At 37.1% G+C, this 21,858-nt stretch overlaps 1 protein-coding gene across 1 annotated transcript in view; it reads right to left on the reverse strand.

The window, feature by feature from the left end:
• Positions 1-21,858, reverse strand: part of NBAS (NBAS subunit of NRZ tethering complex) — a 159,687-nt gene that overhangs the window by 58,875 nt on the left and 78,954 nt on the right. The window contains exons 39-42 of the mRNA XM_059842899.1: positions 18,871-18,947; positions 18,205-18,342; positions 5,614-5,843; positions 2,507-2,617 (exon numbers count right to left, since the gene is read on the reverse strand). Of these exons, the coding sequence (XP_059698882.1) occupies positions 2,507-2,617; positions 5,614-5,843; positions 18,205-18,342; positions 18,871-18,947 (556 nt within the window). The remainder of the gene's footprint in view (positions 1-2,506; positions 2,618-5,613; positions 5,844-18,204; positions 18,343-18,870; positions 18,948-21,858) is intronic.

Consider the following 21,858-nt stretch of genomic DNA (forward strand, 5'->3'; position numbering starts at 1 on the left):
CTCTTTTTTCCCCTCAGCTGGGAGAAAAATGGGTGCTTATCATCTTAAGTTTATCTTTCTCAACTCAAAGTTTTAACTAAATCTGAGGAAAGAAGTAACCTGCAGATGATTCCTACCTCGAGTCCCCCCAGAGTCCAATCACATGGCACATTAGATAGTACATTTAATTTGGAAATCTGATGTCTTCTTATACCGTTTGATTTTCCTCTACGTCAAAACTGATTAAATTAGAATTTCATAATTTCCCTCCTCAAATACACATGCTGTAAGTGAGTGTTTCTGTTTAATACCCGAGTAAAACGTCTCTGTTTTATTCTTAGAGATGATTTTGTTACAGCAAACACCACAAATACAACCTTCTCAGTTTAAAAATTAAATGATTTCTTAGGGAGAATAAGATATTTTTTAGTTATTTTTACATCTGTGACCTACCCCAAGATGGTTAACATTGCAAGCATTCTTTTAATTCTACAGATTCTTCTTATCTGTTAATTTTTCTACAATAATAATGAAAACAAGTATGATATTAATAGAAATAAAGTACCATTCACTCTTCATATTGGGGAAAGCACACTTGAACCTGATGTATTTCACGACTGCGAAATGACTACTTTTTTGTGTTCATATCCAAAGTTTAAATTAAAAGCTAGTTCTGCATTAAATTATAAGAACAGGATTGGCAGATGTTTGCAGTGTTTTTAGGGCAGGGCTGATTGCAGATAGGAAGAGTTTATAGTGTTGTTCAGATTCTGGAACAAGATGTTCTGTGATAGACAAAAGTTCTCATGGCTGAAATCATAAATTGCATTTTACAGAGTTTTGATTATCAAATGTGATCAGATTCCTCAAAAGAAATAACTAAATTTCCTCTTAATTTTTACAAAATGTCATTCTGAACATTTTTCAGATTCATATTCCACAAAAAAAGTCATAATTATTTGTCACCAAGTAATCATAAAAAATAGTTAATACAAACTATGTTAATTCAAACTACGAAGCTCTTTTGAGCTTCTCCCTATGAAAAGTGGCTTACAGAAATACTGCATATTTGGTTAAAGAGATTAAGTCTTAGAATAAACTTAATTTCAGTTCAGAATGAATGCATAATGAAATATCTATTATTAATGCCATAATCCCAAGACTCAAATATACTGTAATGGTCATTTGATGTCAATCAATTTTCAAATGAGGTTATGATACAAAAATATGCTCAGCGGCATATTATGCTATTATATATCAACTTTCTTTGAATTTCACTAGAGAAAATATGGTTACTTTGTTCTTCTGTGATTTCAGAATTCTATGAATACTAACTCAAGGAGGACAAGAACAAAGAAAACAATTGAAAACTGTTGCAAAACACCTTAGGTAATATTTGAGTCTCAGAAAAGGCAGCTGGCTCTTTCACACTCAGCCCAGTGTTGCCATGTTTACATCCTGACTGTCTGTTTTGTTTAAAGCAGTAAATAATTTAGCAGCATCAAAATTTATAGAATATGACTTCTCTGTTTTCTGGAGGAAGTGAAGAAAATTTCAGAACATTATTTCATTTTCTCCAGACAATTCACCAAGCTTTGTTTTTTATCCCTTATATTTTATAAAATGTTTCAGTGCTTTTTAATTAATAGTTAATGTTAAGAGACCTTCCAACACTGCTGCAAGCTACAGGTGCTTTAATAATGTAACACTTGAAACAAACCAAAATAATTTGATCAGATCTGACAGAACAGTAGGTAAGAGCTGCTGCATTACACAGGGAGTTCTACATCACTGTCATCTGCATGTGCTATTCGGGCAAGTAGCTTGGTCTTTCATCAAATGGGTTTATTCCTCTTTCAGTAGGCAAAAAATGCCTGACATGATGTAAGAGGTTAAAATAAATAAATAAATTTTAAAATAAAGGCCCTGAAGCCACTGTGGAATAGAGATTATAAGCGCCCCTCCTCTTATGCCACAGCAGTGCCAGGTTTGTTCTGCCATAATCTTTTAGGCTAGAACAGTTTCAGTAAAACATAGCTAAAAGAAAAAGCCTGCTTCTATCAAAAAATGAAACTGATCTAACAGATGCACAATGTGAATAGGGATATTTCCTCTATTATGTAGAATAGAGGTCAATAAAGAGCAAAAAAAAAAAAAAGACAAGAGAAACTATCAGGTTTCAGGATACATTACAGGGACTGTAAGAGTAACTACACGATAAGTTGCTATAGGAAGAGAGAACTAAATATTCCAAGTTGTGAAAACTTCAACACTGAAACAAAGTCCTGGAATACTCTGAAAAACAGTAAGACACACATGGACTTTTAACCTTGCCTGCAACAGCAGTTCTCACAGCTGGCTGCAGAAGCATTAAGTGGAAAAGACAAAAATTCCCATACTATCCCAACACAAGACAAATGAACACACAACCCAAACTCCACCCCCAATATAATTCAATTCTGTCATACATTAGCATTTATTTCTGTGTAACAGAATTGCATGTGCATTTGCAGAGGAGACAACTTACCCACTGTCAGTGAACAAAAATTCCAGGTGGGTCATGTAAACTTCCCAAAGTGGAACACTGTATCGCTGAGCCAAAGAAATAGCAATTTTATAGACATTTTCTTCAAGTGTCCTGGTAGAGGAGTGACATGACAGAAAATAATGAAAAGTTATGTTAAGCCCTATGAGATGCAATATGAAAAAAAATACTTAGGTTAGAAAACTCACTATGTGTTTTTCATAAAACAAGAACATACAGAATTTTTCAAATAAAAATAGATTAAGTGTGTCTTTCTGCATTTACTTATATTTGGTTCCCCATTTGGGGAAAAAAAAATAGAAGAAAAAAAACTACAACGATATTTCAAAGACAGGAACCTACTCCACAAACACTGGCTCTCAATGGCAATTTCTAATCAACCCTGTGCTAAAGCAAAAATCTGTTTTCATTCCATTTCAATTACATACAAAGTGATGAAGGATGTAACTTGTCACAGTTAGCATTTATTTGATTTAGTTGCAGCACCTATGGTGTTTTAGCACAACTGGTATTTAAATTCTCAAAGCTCTTCCTAGTAGTTCACAGACAAAACCACTCCTAGTATTTGTAGACTAAAAGGTGTGAAGATGTCCAGCTCACTCTGTCCTAAAATATTAAAAACTATTTTTCTGTTAGTACATAAACCCTTTGACAAAACAATAGATGGAGACTATGGGAAAATATTACAGCCTAAAGTTACCTTCATACTTATCTTTACTAATCCAGTATAGTATGGTTCAAATCGAGAGGAATGGTTCTTGTTTCTAGGCTGGCATAGAAGCAATACTGTTAAGGCTAATCCTGGGATTTTTGGGTTTTGGTTTCAGTTTGGTTGGGTTGGGTATTTTCTCTTCAGGATAATTCCAAGAAAAACGCGATCTGTGTGAAATGACTTTCTCACAGGCCTGTAATGAACAACTTTAAAATGTGTTTAATGTGAATCCTTGTGGAGGCTCTGCCTGAGCAGGGAGGTTGAGCAAGAGGCCCCTTCCAAGCTCAGCCATTCTGTGATTCAGTGGAGGAGGAAGATGGTATGAATGCTTTAGTTGCAAAATAATTCAGTCAATCAATCATACAAATCAGGAGTGGCTCCTGCAACTAGTGGGATCCTTTCCTCCTGGAACTTTATAAGCTATACCACAATCCTCCCTTCCTAAGAGTGGCATGCAGCAGCAGCCTAAGGCAGTGGTGGTTTAGGGAAATTATACCATATAACTGAAGAACAGTACAAGCAATTTATTCATTGTCAAGGTAATGACAAAAGCAAGCAGCTGCTGCACAATGAAAAGCTGAAGAAAATGTCCATTACCTTGCAAAGAATCTTTTAACTTTCTTTTACACACCCCTTTTCATGCCCAGCCCAGACTGTTGGTCTGAGCCCAAGGACTGCCAAAGGAATCCTCACTGAAGGTGAGCACAGGCACACTTTGGATGCATTTTGTTGTTGCTTCCCCAAGAGTGGTGCAAACTCAATAAACAACAGCCTCCAAATACAGAAGATAAAACAGACAACTACTGGTTAGCTAGTTTTAGCAAATTGCTCCTTCTAGTACAAAGCTCTTTTGTAAATAAGATGCAATCTTTTCCAGGTGTTGCTCCTTCAAACAGCACTTCATAAAAGATTAAAAAACATGAGGCACTTAATTAAAAAATAAGAACAAATATGCTACACAATTACATTGAATTTGTGCACCTTTTCCATTAGAAAATGCAGATTAAGACTCCACTGAGAAGATTAAAGCAAGGAAACTGCAAGCTGAACAAGTAATTAACTGGATCTTTGCAACTGCCCAATCTGGAAGCACCACTCTCATCACTTACTAAGAAGCCTTACTTGTTCTAACTCTTTCATATTGTGTTTTTACCTCTACTTACTGTAAGGAACTTTCTCTTCATATTTACTTTATTTTATAAGAGACAGTTTCTACTAACTCTTGGGTGACAATAGAAGCAACCCTGCTGTAATCAAAGTAAGCATCTGTAATAAGAGAAGACTACTTGGACTGTAGGTAGCCATCTAGATCATCTAGATGTAACCTGCTGACACACTAGACAGATGAGCTTAGTAAAATTATATATACAGCAGGCAATTCCAATGGAAACATTAAAAGATGATTAAAAGCTGTTTTTATGAATGCAGTGACAAAATCTGTGCAGGTACAGATTTCACAGATATAAAGCATCAGCTTAGTGTCCAAAACCTGACCATATACAACCACTCTTATTTGGTATATCAATTCCATTTAGTAGCAAATTTATATTGGAACTGTAGCTATGAGTAGCTACGCATGTGGAAAACTGAAAATATTTAAATATGCTCTTCAAAAGCTTTAGGCAGACATCAGCTGAAAATCTGAGATTATATTTAAAGCTTCTTATTGCAGACAACTCTTCCTCTGGCAGTCTGTCAACTAGTCAGCTGTGACTGTCCCTAAAATATAAGTTATATTCATGACTTGTTTACAGCTTGAAGTACCTGCATGCAGATATTAATTAAAGGTATTTCTAATATGAAAAGTACTATCCTAAATCTTTCTTTTTTTCTATTCTGGATTTCTGAAAGGTGAGATAAAAGCATGCTAAATATCAGAACATATGTGATGAAGTACTTCCAAATTACTAGAGGGAAAAATACAGTGATATACAGCAGTTCTAACTAAATTATTAAGAATAAAATAGAGTATAACAACTTTGTTTTTTTTTTTTTTTCCAACTATAGTTCATTCCAAACTTTGATGCATGGGCATACCCTAATAGATTGCTAGGGCAGGTTTACAGGAGATGAAAGGAAGAGACCAAACCTTCACCTATGCTCTGCTTTCATTAATCCCTGATTAACTTTAATATTAGCAGTTAGTAAATGAAGAGTTATAGATTCAATTATAAATCCATTTATTTGAGCAACATTTCATTTAAGTAGAGTAGTTACACAGAAAAAGCTCCAACAGTAGCAGCATTATAGCATAAATCTTAAAAGTAAATTATCTCTCTAAAGGTCAGCACTACTTTCAATTTATTCTCCTAATTTAAAGCTTAAAGCTATTCTATTCTGAAACAGAGAAAGCAACCCTAACACACATTTTACTTACTCTGCCAATCCTAGTATTGTTTCTCTCTTGTACTGTGCATCTGCTGTAAATCTCTGCACGTCCACTCCTTTGCCAAGTCCTTGCAGAGTCTGAGCCTGAGTGAAGTCCAGCAGTCGTTCATTGTAGTAATGCAGCTGATTTATCAAACTGGTGATTTCTTCAGGCCAGTCTGCCTGGGCATACTGAGTAACATGCTTTGTGACCATCTGAATCAACTCTTTTGGATCAGCCTGAAAAAATAACAGACAACAAACAAAAAAAAAATCCCTGTTAATTCTGAACAAAAAATTATCAAGATATAATTGATCCCTGTGTTCAGAACTAGGAGATTTGTTTCCATTTCTGAGAAATTTTCAGAATTTAAAATTTTCTGTAAGGCCCATGTACTCTGATATTATAATTTATCCTTTCGGAATGTTTCAGACTACTCCATATGATGCAAGTCGTTTAAAAAACCCAAAACTTACCTCACCAAATTAATAATAACAAATGTTTCACTATGACTGAATTTATTTGTTTTTAAATTCCTCATTTTTATTTACATTGAAATTAGGCAACTGATTGATCAAACACTGAAGTAAAAGAAAAGTTACTGAATTTTTGATACACTTCTATTATACAGGATTGAAGAGAGGAATAGCTTATAAGTGTTGAGAACTAATACTTTCAAAGAAGTATTGCAGGATCCACAGATTACTCGAAGCATTGCCTACACCCTGAATCTTCAAAGACTAAAACACTGATAATCTATGGACTACAGCAACCTCACTTTTCAAAATACCTTAATCACAAATAAAACTTTCTTTTCTATGTTAGAAATTACACATCAAGTGCATCTCTTATAAACCATTAACTTCTGTAGTCAAAAATCCTCATAGCAAAACAACAATTTAGAACAAGAAGCATGAAAATGAATGCATGTACTGTGGAGTGTTCCAATTTATCTCAATCTCTGTCTGGACAGTGGCTATGTCCAGGCACCTCCATTTGAACAGAGCTCTGTGTAACATCTAAACACTTGGCTTACTCAATACCGTGATTTCTCTCTTCCATGAAAAATGAGGGCAGCAGCTCAAGGCCAAAAAATGCACTGTGACTTCTGTGTGGCATCCACTGAGGAAGGAGTACCTCCAAAAGAGCCACGAAAAAATACCCTAGGATGCCAGTGTAGATGAAGTATTTCCTAAGAGAAACAACTGATGTAACTGCTGTGATTGCAAAAGTGTTGAGTGTACCCAAGCAATATACTTTGATTTTTTACTACAGAATTATTCTGCTACATTAGAAGACAAATTTCTGAACATTGACTAGAGAGCACAGCTGGGTAAAACACGCACCAAAGGTTTAAACCTTGAGGCGTGCTTTATTTTTTCTGTGACTTGCTGGTCATTCTAAATTGATTTTTTTCCAAGTATCTTAATTGACAGGCTGCTCACCAAGTCACATTAAATGCTACAGGGCATCCTTTTTCCTCTCCACTCTACACTCCTGAAGCCTTCCAAACATTGTAAACTCATTGGTTTTATAAACAACTGCAGCACTTCTCTCAAGGCTGCTTAGGAGATGCGTACCAGAATAATAAAACTTCACAAAAAGAGACAGGCAAGCAGAGCAGTGCCTCTACAACACAATTATATCAGCTGGAAACCCATCCACAGCTTATTATGTACCCTGGTATCTCATTCTATGTGATACACTAGAAAACAGAGCATGGAGACAGGGTAAGTCAGAGCAAGACAGGGAAACATGTTTAACATAACTGCCTAAAACCTCCAGTCCACTGAGAAAGGCAGGTTCCTCTGACAACCTATGGGAACAAATTTGCTCTCTTTTGTTAGCTTTCCCCTCTCTCCATTAAGGCCCCATTTGTTATATTTCTGTAAAAGCACCTGTGTGCAATCTTCCATGCTGCCTGTTTATGGCCCCAAGGACCTTATTTGGAAATAATGTCTTGGGATCTATTGGTCTTACTAATGTCAAATTTAGAATAAAAGAATCTTACACTGTGTGAATACCCATGTATATATAAACCCACATATATACAGCAAAATAAAGTGGAAACTCTTCAATCTAGAAGATAAAAATTATACTTTTAGATTAAGATAAATCAACTGAAGTTTTTTTACTGCAACTATTTCCAAAGATTGTCTTATTCTGTTCACCACCAGCAATTTTTCAATCAAGTGTTATCCTCTTATCTCTTAAAAAACCTATGGCCCAAACTATTGCAGCATATGAATCTGAAATTAGAGAAATCCCACACTCTTCTGTTTGGTATCAAGATGCATTGAATTTGTATTTCTTAATTTTAAGTATTCATTTTTTAACATCTTCACACTTTTAATAATACATATCTTTTAGAAGAAAAGGAAAACTATTTCTACATCCATTAGATACTTAATTCAATTAGACATAAAGCTTGTTCTAATGAACAGTGAGAGAGAAAAATCACTACAGCTGCATCACCAGTTTCCAAAAAATGTTTTAACCAATTTTAATTCAAAAAAACATAACAACTAGCTAGTAACAGTATCTGGCCGTGAAGAAAATCAGCAAAATCAGTCAAGAATCTTACGGTAACCTTCACAGAGTTTTTCAATTCTTGGACATTCTTCAAATTGTAACAGACAGCAATTTGCATAAATACAAATTAATTTTGACAAGTAAGACCAATAAGATGCCATATTCAACTTGTTCCCTTTATAATATCACCTGTGAAAAACCGCAACAACAACCCCCAAAGAGCTACTACACAATGCTGTTGGTTTTTCAGAGTCCTTTGGCCTGTTAGAAGTTGTGCTTAGGTGTCCAGCTTCCCAATTTACAGGATAATCTCCAGTACCTCTAGACAGATGTTTGTAAAAAGCTCTCTCTCCTCTGATCATGCAAGAAGGGCATTTTACATGCATACACTGTAAATACAGGGTAAGTTTCCAAAAAAGCCGTAAGAACTGACCCAAATGTATTAACACCCTTAACTCAGAAGCCGCCCTAGCATTGCCAGGGGAAATCTCTCAGGAACCCCCTACCAATGCATTTCACTCAGCTCTTGGGCTAACACTGTATTTGTGCTGACAGAGGCCTTACTTAGGAATTAAGAAAAAAAAAAAAAAACAAATGCAAAGAAAAGAAAAAGCACACATCACTTCAGCATAAAGCTAATTTAATCTCATGCTCTTAGATGTGATTTACTCAGCACAGATCATGTTTCTATCCCTGTTGCCCCACTGGTCATTACCAATAAGCCTCAGCAGGGATTCAGGGTCCACCTGAGTAAGTGTTTTAAATGAGTTATTTTTTGATCACCCTCTGAAAGTGGCATCAGTGAAGCCCCTCAATATGTGTGCCACTGTGATAGTATAAAAGCAACACTGGTTTTATAAAGAAATTGGAGATTTTCATCTTGGAATGTCTTGATTCTTTTGCCTGCAATAATCTTCAATTTTTGGGGCTTTTTTTCCTGGCAAGTTGGTATGCCTTTTTCCTCTTCCAATCTACATAAAACTTAATTCAGTCATATGCATCAGAAACAAATAAACAAAAAAAAAAAAAAGAATGTATGAGCTATTATGCTGCTCCCCTCCTGCTCAGGAAGTGGCAATAATTTTACAACTATGGTAATACTAATAAAAAAAAGAATAATAAAATAACAACAAAAAAAAACCCCACACTCTACTGTGAACACTTTATCACTGATACAAAAATAGATCACTGTAAGGCTATTTGGCTTGCTTACTTCTTTTAAGACCAAGAATCCATCCAATTGTTCTTAAATAACATCTTATTCTTTTGAGTCTGTTTTTAATGTAAATAATCTACAGGCTGCAATACAGAAATGATCAGAAAAACTGATCAGAAAAACTGCTTAGATCAGAGGCCAATCCATTCATAATAACCTCAAAGACAAAAGTGACACCGTGGACCTCTCTGGATTGAGGTTGCAAAGCATTTCCATCACCTTTTGAGCTGCAATCTTTTGGCAATGGGCAAAAGCTGCCACTGCAGTCAGCCACAGAAATCCAACGGGGAAGGCAGAGGACAAGCTCCCTTGTGCCCAGATCCCTGCAACAGCAGGTTTGTTTTACACCATTTTAAGCAATCCTAAGAAAGGTATCATGCTCCAGAGGGAGACACATACACCAAACAAAATCCTCATGGGTAGCAAAACAAGGAGATGACAGCACATGAGCAAGGGCATCCAGGGAGCAGGGTGTAACATTCCTGCTGCAGACACAGTTGCACTTTGCCCATTTCCCTGCCTCTGCAGTTGCTGCCCATCACCAGTGCAGATGGGAACCAAACCACACCTCTAGAATGTATTCCTATTTCAGAAAGGAGAGCTCTCCCTAACCCTTGTAGCAACTGCCACAGTCCTTGCAGCAAGAGATTCAATGTGCTACAAATTTGATGGAGGGGAAGGCAAGAAAAAAAGAAATTAAGTGAAGCACAGAAGACAATATTTTTCCTCACATACTGAAGCAGGAAAAAAGATTTACAGGAACAAAATAGTTCACCCAAGAAGTAAAATCCTGAGTGTGCCTGTTCACTGAAGAAATACACTCCATCTCTCCACAGGACAGCTTTTCATTAATTAAATTAATGACACCTGTCTTCAACTTAGACTTTTGTAATGCTGTGAATCAAAAGTACTTTAACTTAGAGCACCACATGAATTTGGGGTAGCCAACTTTCCATATCACAGCTGTCTCACATCTGATCTGCCCAAAGCAAAAGATAAAACATGGCTAAAATGGAAGACCAGGACATCTCAGAAATAAACCTTTACTGTCACATCGCTCAACCATGAGGATACCTCAACCTTATTGTATTTCCACTGCTGCAGCTACATGTATTGTGTGACAACAGTTTTGGTCAGGATCAGCTTTCATGGCCATTTTTTAAAAGGGTACAGGAAGCAGCAGATCTCATCACTCACCAGTGAAATCACACAGTCAATATAAAAGAATACCTACCAGAATACCTTCTGTAAGCTACAAGATGCATCAGGATCAAGTTGTACAAACTTATTTAAAAAATTAAGTAGAGAAACTATTGCTCATCTCATCTCTATTGTTAAACCTGTAAGTCTTACAAATTCAGATGTTAAAACAATATTCTGTTTCAGATTTAAAATCTTAAATAAGCTATCAGAAGTTTTTGTAACATACTCTAATGTCTCAGCTGTAATTAAGTATAATGGTTCAAAAGCCTGACCATACTCTTAAAAAATGCTTCTGACCACAGCATGGTACATGGTATTGCAAACAAGGTATTTCCTACTGTACTAAAAAATTTGTATCTGGATTATGTAGATCCAGGAAGGCAGCTGTGAATTTAAATTCCCTAGCCTCCCTTCCTTCCTTCACCACAGATTTCATGCAGATGTATCTTTTTTCCAGAATGTTTTAAAGTTTCATTCCAGATGTATGACTGTATTTAAAAAAAAAAAAAAATCACTTCTGGATCACAGCACTGCTGCAGGAATAAAAAAAAAAATTAAAAAATTGCAAGAGGCCGCTGTTCCATAATAAAACAAAAGTAATTGGAAATGTTGTCCAGGAAGTTGTTTCTATAGTTATGTTAAATGACTTGTGTCTGAAGAGCTGAACAAATTTCTCTAGTGCTGTTTTCACCGAACTGCAGAATGGTTTGGATTGGAAGGGATGTTAGAGATCCTCTTGTTCCAAGACCCCTGCCATGGGCAAGGACGGCTGAAACTAAACCAGATTGCTCAGAGCCCTGTCCAAACTGGCTCTGAAGACTTCCAAGGATGGGGCACCCACCCTTTTTCTAGGCAACCTGTTTCAGCGCCTCACCACCTTCACACTGAAAAATTTCTTCCTCATACCTAACCTAAAACTACCCTCTTTTCAGTTTAAGCCCAGTCTAAATCTTCCCTCTTTCAGTTTAAACGTGATCTCCTTTGTCTGGTCACTACATGCCCTTGTAAGAAGTCCCTCTCCAAATCTCTTGTAGCCCCTTCAGTACTGGAAGGCGCTACGAGGTCTCTTCTGGTCCTTCTCTTCTCCAGGTTGAACAACCTCAATCCTCTCAGACTTTCCTTTTAAGAGAGGTGCTCCAGCCCTCTGAGCATCTCTGTGGCCTCCTCTGGACCTGCTTCAACAGGTCCATGTCCTTTTTGAGGTCCTGGCCATAGGGCTGGACACAGCACTGCAGGAAGGGTTCCACAAGAGTGAATGAGCAGAATCCCCTCCTCGCCCTGCTGCCCACACTGCTTTGGATGCAGCCCAGGACACAACTGGCTTTCTCAGCTGCGAGTGTATGTCACTGGCTGATGTCTCCTCAGAGAAACAATTTTTTGCTTTGATTTCTATTGGCCATTCCAACAAGAATGAGGAATAATTTCTCCCAAGAGTAAATGTTTTCATAGGTTTTTCCTACCTTACAGATTTTCTGATTGATAAGTCAGGTTGAGGTAGAAAAATCTCATAATTTTATCTGACAGCTCTTTTAGTGAAAATAACACATGATATATAAAAGGTTAAAGTGTCAACTGAAAGAACATTTCTGAAAATAGAAAATTACTACATAGTTTTGAGTGAAGTGCCTACTGAATTCATAGCATGTAATTCATTTCCCATTTGCAGTCAGCATTACTCTCAGTATATAAGTGCCATGTTTTTGGTAATAATCCTAACCTCCTGTCTATCTCCCTTTTGTCTAAAAAACAAATCATTGTGCTTTCTTTTTGAATAAATGATGTAACTGGCTATTCTTTCAGAATATGTCTTTAATCTTGACCTATATGGTAGCAACTGTAGTCATATACAGACTTTGGGACAAGCATAAACTCTTACTGCAAAACTTAACTGCACTATTATGCAATTGTGGTTTAAGTACAATAATGTTTCTTTTTAATTTGTACAGTTACTTCACTTGATACATGCAAATATGTATACATCTTATTAATTTAAAGATTAAAAACTAGATACCCCATTAGCTACAAAAACACCTCTTCCCTGACAGCTATTAAAATGCCAGAAGTCAGATATTTTTCATCCTGATCCAAGAGCACTGCTAGCACTTCTGAGAAGTGCAGCTTTCTCAGTGACCACGTTATGTTATTGGGATATACATTTTTATTAGTAGTCTCCTCAGCTAAATAGAGAGGCCATTCTAGCATTTAGCCTCAATTCTCCAAGACGTAAAAGAAAAAAACACCAATCCAATCCAAACCAACCAACCAACCAACAAACCCCACCAGGGGTCAGACAACTAAAAAACAAAGGGATGGAGAAGCCTACTCTCCCTCAAAGGAAATTCACAAGAAGGAAAAGCATTAGCACTTATCCCAGCTATCTCCCTCACATGAAAAATCATTACTATGTCTCCAGAGAAACGTGGGCAAGCTAAAACTCAACCCTCTGCTGCAATGAAAGGCTAGTTTGAAGATCCTCTTTTCTAAAAGTAAATTTCTGAACAGCTGTGTAAAGAACAACACTTACTCTGCTTTCAGAAGTAGGATTTGACAGAATAGCTCATATAACCCTTGAGAAACAGAAATAAGCAAGTCTGTAAACATCTCATTTCATAAGTACACTTTATCTTGAAGAAATGAAACAAGGGAATGGGGGCAACACCTAACAACTATTTAACAATAGGTATTTTCTGAGTCACCCAAATATTATTTGGTCCCAACTAAGAACAGCAATACTTTGTCATGTTGTGTTCTTAACAAAGAAAGATGACGATCTGTGAAACCCTGGCTTATCTGTATCAAACACATCACAACCAAAAGAATCTACTTGTCACAATCTGGCTGCAATGTCCCTAATTGTTGGATTAGTTTTTCAGGGATCATACCAGAAGATGTTCAAAACTAACCATATTTGCTGGTAGTTCAGGAGAGTTACTTGAGCTTTAAGCCTTTGGACACACCAGAGTTTAGAAGAGTTCTCCATTTCTGTTAGCTTAGATATTCACTCATTTTGAAAATGTGTGATTACGTGTTGAGACATCACTGAAAAATAAGCAAATCAATGAGGAAAACTCACAAAATATGACAAGCTAGAAAGGAAATTTTAAGTACTAAAAAAGCGTTAGGAATGAGTTTTATAAAGAATGGTAAAGCTGACAGAAAAAGTTCTGAAAAGTGCTCAAAATCAGGAAGCCAGCTAGAGAAGTGGCAGGATTCCATGGAGAAAAGGTGTGGAAGGAGCAGTCATGAGTAAGTCCACAGAAGTAGGAATCATGAGATCTTTGTGTCAGCCCTCACTGCTGAAGGTGTGGGGAGAGGAGCCCCGTGAGTTAAATGAACCTGGAAGGTGTCAGTTATGTGCTTGCACACCATGACCAGCTGGCATTCATCCCTCAGTTCTGCAGGAACACAAATGTGAAATTAGGTTATATGGCAGGCCAAGGTGCATCAACATTTTTAAAAATAACATGCCAGAGCGCAAGTTCCATCTTAAAAAAAAAAAAAAAATATGTAAAAGGGCTCTTCATAGGGATTGTAGCCCAGCAAGCAAAATGTCCATCCCTAGTAAGATGGCAGACTATATAACAAATATTAAGACCAATGGGCATTAAGAGATTGGTGGGAAAAGATCAGCATGGTCTCTGTTCACTGACTGGAGGGCTATAAGGGTATCAAAGAGCACACAGACAAACAAAATCAAATACACAGAAATCCTGTAAAATACTTTCACAAGTTTTCACACCGAAGTCTAACCAGAAAACTGAAGTTATTAATGGATTGGAAGAATTGTCCTTTCATTAACTGAAATCTGGTGAAACAAGAGATAGAAGCTTGGAGATCACTTTTCAGAGAGGAAAGAGTCAACAAAATCTGCCCCTGCAGGACTGCTGAGACCACTTTTATTCAGAATCCATTACTGATGATCTAGAGAAAGATTCTGATGATACTAGGGTCTTTGAATTCTCCCTGGCAGTCCCATTCATGGTGCCTTCTGCCACTGTCCTCCTTTTCCCTGGTTCTCCTCTCCATGACAGACTCTACATACACAAAGGAAGACCAATGGGAGAGTGAATAGTGCAACACAAATTCAAGGAATTATACACTCATTTCTCCCAGTTTTGCTTTTCTAACTATCAGGTATGCACTGGACTTGGAATCAGAAGCATAAATCAAATTCAGCAGATTCACCCGCCAAGTGTTAATGAGTATCAGTACCTGAATATGTATAAACGTGTTATTAACACATTATTAACATGTTATTTACATGTTAGTAGTGTAGGATATAAAACAATAAGAAGTATTAGGCATAACCAGCAGCATGAAAGAGAAGTGGAACAACCCAAAGGCTAGCAAAGAAACTTGAACTTGATGCAGAGCATACAACAGAAATTTCCAACAGTGAAACAACAGGGAAAAATCACACTGCCAAATGAAACTTGCTCGTTTGCAGCATGACAAGCAAAACAGAAAGAGGAGCCAAAGATGAAGGCTTGAATCGGGACTTAAAAAACCCCAAGTTTTAAGTCCATCATAGGCCAAAAATAATGAGCACTACCATTTTACCATTTACAACAGCCCTAGTGCTAGCCATTGCATTTATGAATAGAGAGCTCAAAGTCCAGACAAAATGAAACAAGACTGCCTGACAGTTTGTCAGTTCTGCATGTGAGTTATGCACATGATGTAAAACACTATGTACATAAATCCAAGTTGAGATTAAGAATGCATATATTATCTCTTGTAAACTGAAGTCATAATTTGGGAATGTGACAGAATATGCAAAACAATAGGCAACTGTTTCATGAGCATTCCAATAAGAGATTACCTCATGTGTAGAGACTTAACCTTTAGCTGCACCAGAATGCTAGGTTAAAGCCATTAAGACCTCATCTAGTATGGGTAATAGGTCTGTTATCAGATGCATCAGATCTGCCTCCCTCCCTTTTTCCTGTATGCAACCTTCTTATATAATATCTATTTCCATTTCAATTAGTCTTTATTTTCAACATCCTATAACTGGAATATTACACAAAGCCATAGCACACAGACTGTGGCTGGGAGTTTTACTTCTCTGGATTAATAAAATCATATTTATAATTTATACAAACCTTACACAAACAAGCAACAAAACCTTGGGAGCCAGGTGAAGCTGGCAGAATGAAATCCTGGCAGACCAACAGAAATTTTTACATATTCTGTTCCGAGTTCAAAGCACTCCTCTTTTGATCAAATTTTGCCTCTTAGAGATGTTGATAGAGGCTTTCCAAAGCAGCAAGCAACAGAAAAGGGAAGCAGATTAAGTGCACAGAGCACAAGTTCACTGCATAAATGTACCCTGTCATATAGTGGCTAAATAGATATCAAGCTAAATATTTATCAGGCTATTTAACTCTGTGGGACTGAACTCCCAGCTTCTTCACCAATTCTAGGCCACAACAAGAGAAGCATCACTAAGGAGAATCTCTGAGCTTACCAGTTCAAAATATTGTCAGTTGCAATGCGCAAAAGGACAGGTATCAAACTCACCTTCTTGAATGAAAAGTAACATATAAGGGAAGAAAATAAAAAACTAAGAATTTTCTGCTAACAGCATATCTCCTCATGTGCTATTATGCGCAAATTCCTGTTCCTCTCTTCAACTCAGCAGTATTTGTTGTACCTGTTGTTTGATGATCCAATAAAAACGATGCCCCCTCAGCTGAGGTCAGTAAAAATAATCCTCTTTAAAACAACAGAAACACCTCAGCAACAGAGTATTAGCATGAGGACAGGAACATAACATATTAATTAACCTCAGGATAATTAAGCACTTTCACTCCCTTCTAGAGTAAACAATTTATTTTGGTCAATTATCAGATCACCAGGATAGGACAAATGAGGAGGTAAGCTGCTAACAAGAAGAATTACCCAGCAAATTTCTTGGTCAGTTGTACAGCTTTTCTTCTTGTTCATCAAGACTGGGAATTAGTGAGAGGTGAATCAGAGTGGCAGTGGGACAACAGCCTGGATGCTGTGCAAGCAAGGTTCAGCAACAGTTGAAACAGGCATGTCAAAAGTATCTGCTTCTATTTCTTTTTTACCTCTGTGACATTCCTTCACTGAATTCTCTTGGAATTAGTAACAATGAATTATAAATTAATATTTGCCTATGTTGTTTTTTTACTGGCATCCAGGCCAGTTTTGGTGGGGTTTTTTCCTGTGTTTTTTTTGGTGTGCTCTTCACTCAATCTTCTTATACAATTGTTTTCAAAAGCTATTGTTTAAGGGTAGCTTAAACATAGAACCTACTACTTCTAGCATACAACTTAGAATCCAGTATTTATCACAGTCCCATACAGTGTTTTACCAAGATGGAGCAAAAGATTAGCCAAAGATCACATCACAGTTAAGAGATAAATTGCATGGTGCTATTGATAAGACTTTGCTTTTTAAATGGCAATGGGAGTACAAATAGTTCAATCTAACATCTCTGTCCTCATTCTTGTAACTTGCACTTTCCAAAGTCTTCTTAGATTTTCCTGTAAAATAGGACTGTTTAAAAAAGCTAAAGTAAGAAAAAAACCATAAAAACCCACAAACTTTCTTTCATTAAAGTTATCTTGCAGCAGGAAGATTGACAGGCTCAAAGAAAGCTTTTTAACAAACATGAATTAATTCTTCACAACCAACATATTTTTCAAGCCCCACAGTTGTGGGCTATGTTTTCCTTGAGCATCTAACCAGAAGAGAGTAAAATGAACATCTCAGCAGGAACATGAAAGGATTCCTAATTGCAGAACTGGGCGAGTATCAAAACAGGCTTTCTGCTGTAAATCAGGAGTCATTCTCAACACAGAAAAACCCAATTCTCTCATGCCACAGTGGTGATTACTTCCTTTTCAGAAAACTCGTGACCAGAAGTGTTCTTTTAGCTACGGTTGAGAGACAGGCTGAAAACCAAACAGTCCAGAGAGCTTCTTCACAGGAGGAAAGAAATGGTGTAAATTCAGAAAGGCTCTCTTGGGGCAAACAAGGGGTTTCATGGAGGTACCTCAGTAAGAATGGCAACTGGTGCCTTATTAAACTTTTGTACCTTAGCTCTTCCATTCAATACGTATTTCACCATGAAACTGCTTGAACCACTGGCAAGGGAGAATGGGCAAAGCAGCACCATTCCAAAAAAAGATACTTGTCAAAGGAAATAAAAAAATTCCTCAATGAACGAGGATGAATTTTCAAAACATCACATGTAAACTGAAATACAATCCAAAACACTCAAGGTGAGGCTATGGAAACTTTCTGAAAAGCACTGTTTCTGTTGAAATGGATTTGACTTTTCACGGCAAGTACTATATTGCCTTGTACACAGTATTGCAAGGTAACAGCGTAAGCTATACTCATTACTGCTCAGTGCTTATAAGCTACTTTGAAGACTGATAGTGCTGTTACCTAAAAATGACACTTGATATTGTGCTTCAAAAACTCCTCCACAAATTGTGAAGTACTTGTTTGTTTACTGCACTGTAGAAGAATAATTATGCGTAACACAACAAGCTGCTCACAGTGTAAGTCAGATCAGCTCCTTAACAGGCTTAACTCATGTACTGGCTTTTTAGAATAGCTTTTATGCTGAACATTAATGAATGTGGCTTTAAAAAGAAAAGAGTACTAACCCTGTAGAGAGGGTGGCATTTGTCCTTGAAACATGGTGCCAAACGAGCATAGATCTGCAGGCTATAGTAATAACTTGCCAGCTGGAGAGATAACGCAGAATGTAATTGCTTTTCAAAGCATTTGTTGGCATCTACCACCTAGAAGAAACAGAGAATTAATTTACATGAAAGAATTAGCAAGCATACAACATTAAGTGTACAAACTTTCTAAAAAGCTACTTGCTTTCATTTAGAAATAGCTCTATGTTTTTCTGGCACAGATGTAAATCAGTAACCTCCATACATAAAGATAATTCTACATTATGGTGGGTTTTTTCCCCTTGCACAAACAACTAACCAAAACATTTTTCCAACTACACTACTGGGGCTTCTATACCACAAGGTTATTATCCACATTTCTGAGTTACATTAGAGTTGTCAGCCTGGTGGCCCAACTTCTATTTTAAGTAAGAAAATTAGTCTTTTCATCAGTGCCATGCTCAATGGACAGTCCAATGGCATTTGCTCACTTTTCTTTATATGCACCAGCCCAATCCATAAAACTGTGTATTAAAATGAACTTGAATGTTTAAGATTTTAAAATCTTAAGGAAATGAAATTTGCTAATGGAATTCTGCTATGAATAGTCTTTCCTGGTAAAAACACACAAGGTCCCTATCAACATACCTGTGGCAGTGCAAGCAGATAGGCAAGAGACAAGGCTGCATCCTTTGGTAAAGCGTCACTTGCCAGTTGTAGCAGAACTGCAACAGAGATGGAGCAGACACAAAGTTTGGATTTCAGACCCACTTGGCCTTGAGAGCTAGAAAATGAAATGTTTGCAGGGCAACTACATTTTATTAGACACTAGCTTGAAGCACTCCAGACATACTTAATTAAACACGTATCAGCACAATCCAGGAAGAGATAATATATAATTAAACTGCAGCACAGCTTTACCTTAATGTCCAGGCAAAGTGTTTGATGCATTAACCAAAGAAGAATTGGATCATGCAGCAACAGATGCTAAACAAAACCACCTGTACTGATTTCCAAGAAGTAAATATTTTTCTTGGAAAATGAAGGAAGTAATGTAATGTTCTAAGGGTTCGAAGATACCAAGAAGAGGAATGGTACAAAATGTCTTCTCTTCAAGCCTGAGCTCAAATTCCCTTATCACTGAACACAACAAAACATATTAAGCACTTCTGCCTTAATTAAAAATAAAAACAAAAACCAGAAGTATCATAAGAAACACCACAAAAAGGTTCTGCCACAGACTGAAAACAAGTATCAGTACTCCAGCAATTGTAATAAATTCATTAAAGGATAAGCATTCTGATTAGAAACTCATATACTTCTGGTAAAAGTGACACAAAAATCCCTTGCTTTTCTTGCATTATAAATACCAAACTTGGGGGGAGGGGTTGTTTCCATTATTATAGATTACATTATTACTAATGTTATTAATAACAATAGTTGCCCTGCAAACATTTCATTATTTCAATAGGAAGAAGCTATCTTCCAGCAACTTAGCTCTTTGTTTATTTCAAGGAAGTCTCAAACACCTGTTTGTTAATTCCCACATTACATAAACTCCTCTGCAGGGCATGCTGGTAAAAACTCAATTACTTTGCACACACTCCCACAGTTAATTCTTTGTTCCAAAGAATGACTTATAAAAGGCTTGAATGACCAATTACAATTTTAAGATTATCATTAATTCGCCATCAGCCTGAAGTGGATTTACATGCTGGCCGTAAATTTACAAGCACTAAATTTTTATGTGACAAGTCACCACGGAGGCTGCAACATAAGCCTGTATGACAGCACCTATCCTTTACCCTTGAAATGGCTTTCACTGTGCTTCAGACAGCTTCTTGCTGCTGACAACTGTTTCTGCTACACTCTAAATAACCTGTATGCTGTCCAAGCAAAGACAGTAAGAACTCTAGAAATATCTGATATTAAAATCTTGATGAAAATTGCTGGCTCCTCCTCTGATAACAAGCAGTTACTTTATGTATTCTTGCACCCACCTCTAGTTAAAAAAGGAAGGGTTTCAGCTCTGCTCTCTTTTCCCTTTCTTTGGAGAATTAAAGTTAGTAAAACCTCTTGAATACACAATAAATTACTGGGCTCTCTTCCAACTTAACATCCCCAACATAAGACCTGACACATCTGCAAAAACCAATCTTCACCATTAGGAGAGCAATAATTACAAAGAACACAGCACCAATACAGGGCCAGAAAACAATATGATTTTCTGTCACCAACATGTTTTATGAAAAATCTTTTCCTTAGGATTTTTCCTCCTGAGAAGCTGAGAGGCCTCAGGAACAAAGTGTAAACAAATCTTATCTACTGCTGTGGAATGCAACAGGTGGATCTGTGATTGGTCTCATGTGGTTGTTTCTAATTAATGGCAAATCACAGTCCACCACTCTCAGACTGCTTTAGTCAGTCTGAGACTTTGTTATTCATTCCTTTTCTATTCTTAGTTAGCCTTCTGATGATGGAGTCAGATGCATCATTCTCTCTCCCCTTTGTCGAAGTCGCCTTTGATTTACAACATGATTTTCTTCACACTTTTGCATGAAGTGTGACACAACGGCATCCCAGCTGCCAGAAGGTATGTAGGAAGAAAGAACTGCCTCTACTGTCATACCTTCCAAGAAAAAAAAAAATTCCTCTGTATTGATGCAATAAATTTTCTGCATGCTAGTGTGTTCATGATAGGTTTTCGTGCATCCATACTTAGATGTGCACTTTACATACACACAAATACATGTATGCAAAAATAATTTCATACAGCTTTCTGTCTCCCAGGGAAGCCACACGAGAATCCCCTGCAGTCTAACAGGGCTGAGTTCAAGTCACAGGCTCCAGACATTAGCAGGATGCCATTCTGTCCTATCATGTAGCTTCATAAAATTTACAGGAACGTAATGTCATTTCAGACCACTACCAAATCTGGAATTTACCAAAAGGATTAGACATTACAGGGTTGGCAAACCAGGGAGGGCAGGCAGTGACAAGCAAAATGCCAATGCTGCTGTCCCACAAGCACAACTTTCTCAGAGAAACACAATAGTTTGATTTTATAAATATTTTCATTTCCTGTGCAGGTCTTTATGCCACAGCCTGTTTGAGAGGCTAATTATTGAAAAAATGGTGAAAATTGGAATTTCTCCATACCTAGAAAGTTTCAACTCACATTTGATGGATTTTCCTCTAAAAAAAATGGAAAAACTGCTTTGAGTCTTCAATAGTTCATTTAGCCCATGATAAAATCTCAATGGACTTAGAAGCATATCCTGCAGTTAAACAGCTATATCGAAAACCAACCACAAAATTATGGGGAACATGAAGGTATTAATTGCTCTAAAACCCCTGAGGACTAATAGGTATGACTGACTGTCTTGGGTTTACTCTGACTTTAGTGCCTAATCTGGTTAGAAAAATATACAGCCATCTTTTTAAATTTCATCTTCAACCTCCTGATCAATCCCTAAGGCCTATGGAGAAAGAAAATCCCAATCAAACAGAGATGCACAACACAGCCTTGGCCACACACATGGCCTCAGTCACACCAAGTCTGGCACTATCAGCCCACAGCTGAGGAAGGAGCACTTTACAGGACTCGGGGAGATGAGAGTTACCATTCCACTTGGA

This window comes from Haemorhous mexicanus, chromosome 3 (assembly GCF_027477595.1).
Source record: "Haemorhous mexicanus isolate bHaeMex1 chromosome 3, bHaeMex1.pri, whole genome shotgun sequence".
NCBI lineage: Eukaryota > Metazoa > Chordata > Aves > Passeriformes > Fringillidae > Haemorhous > Haemorhous mexicanus.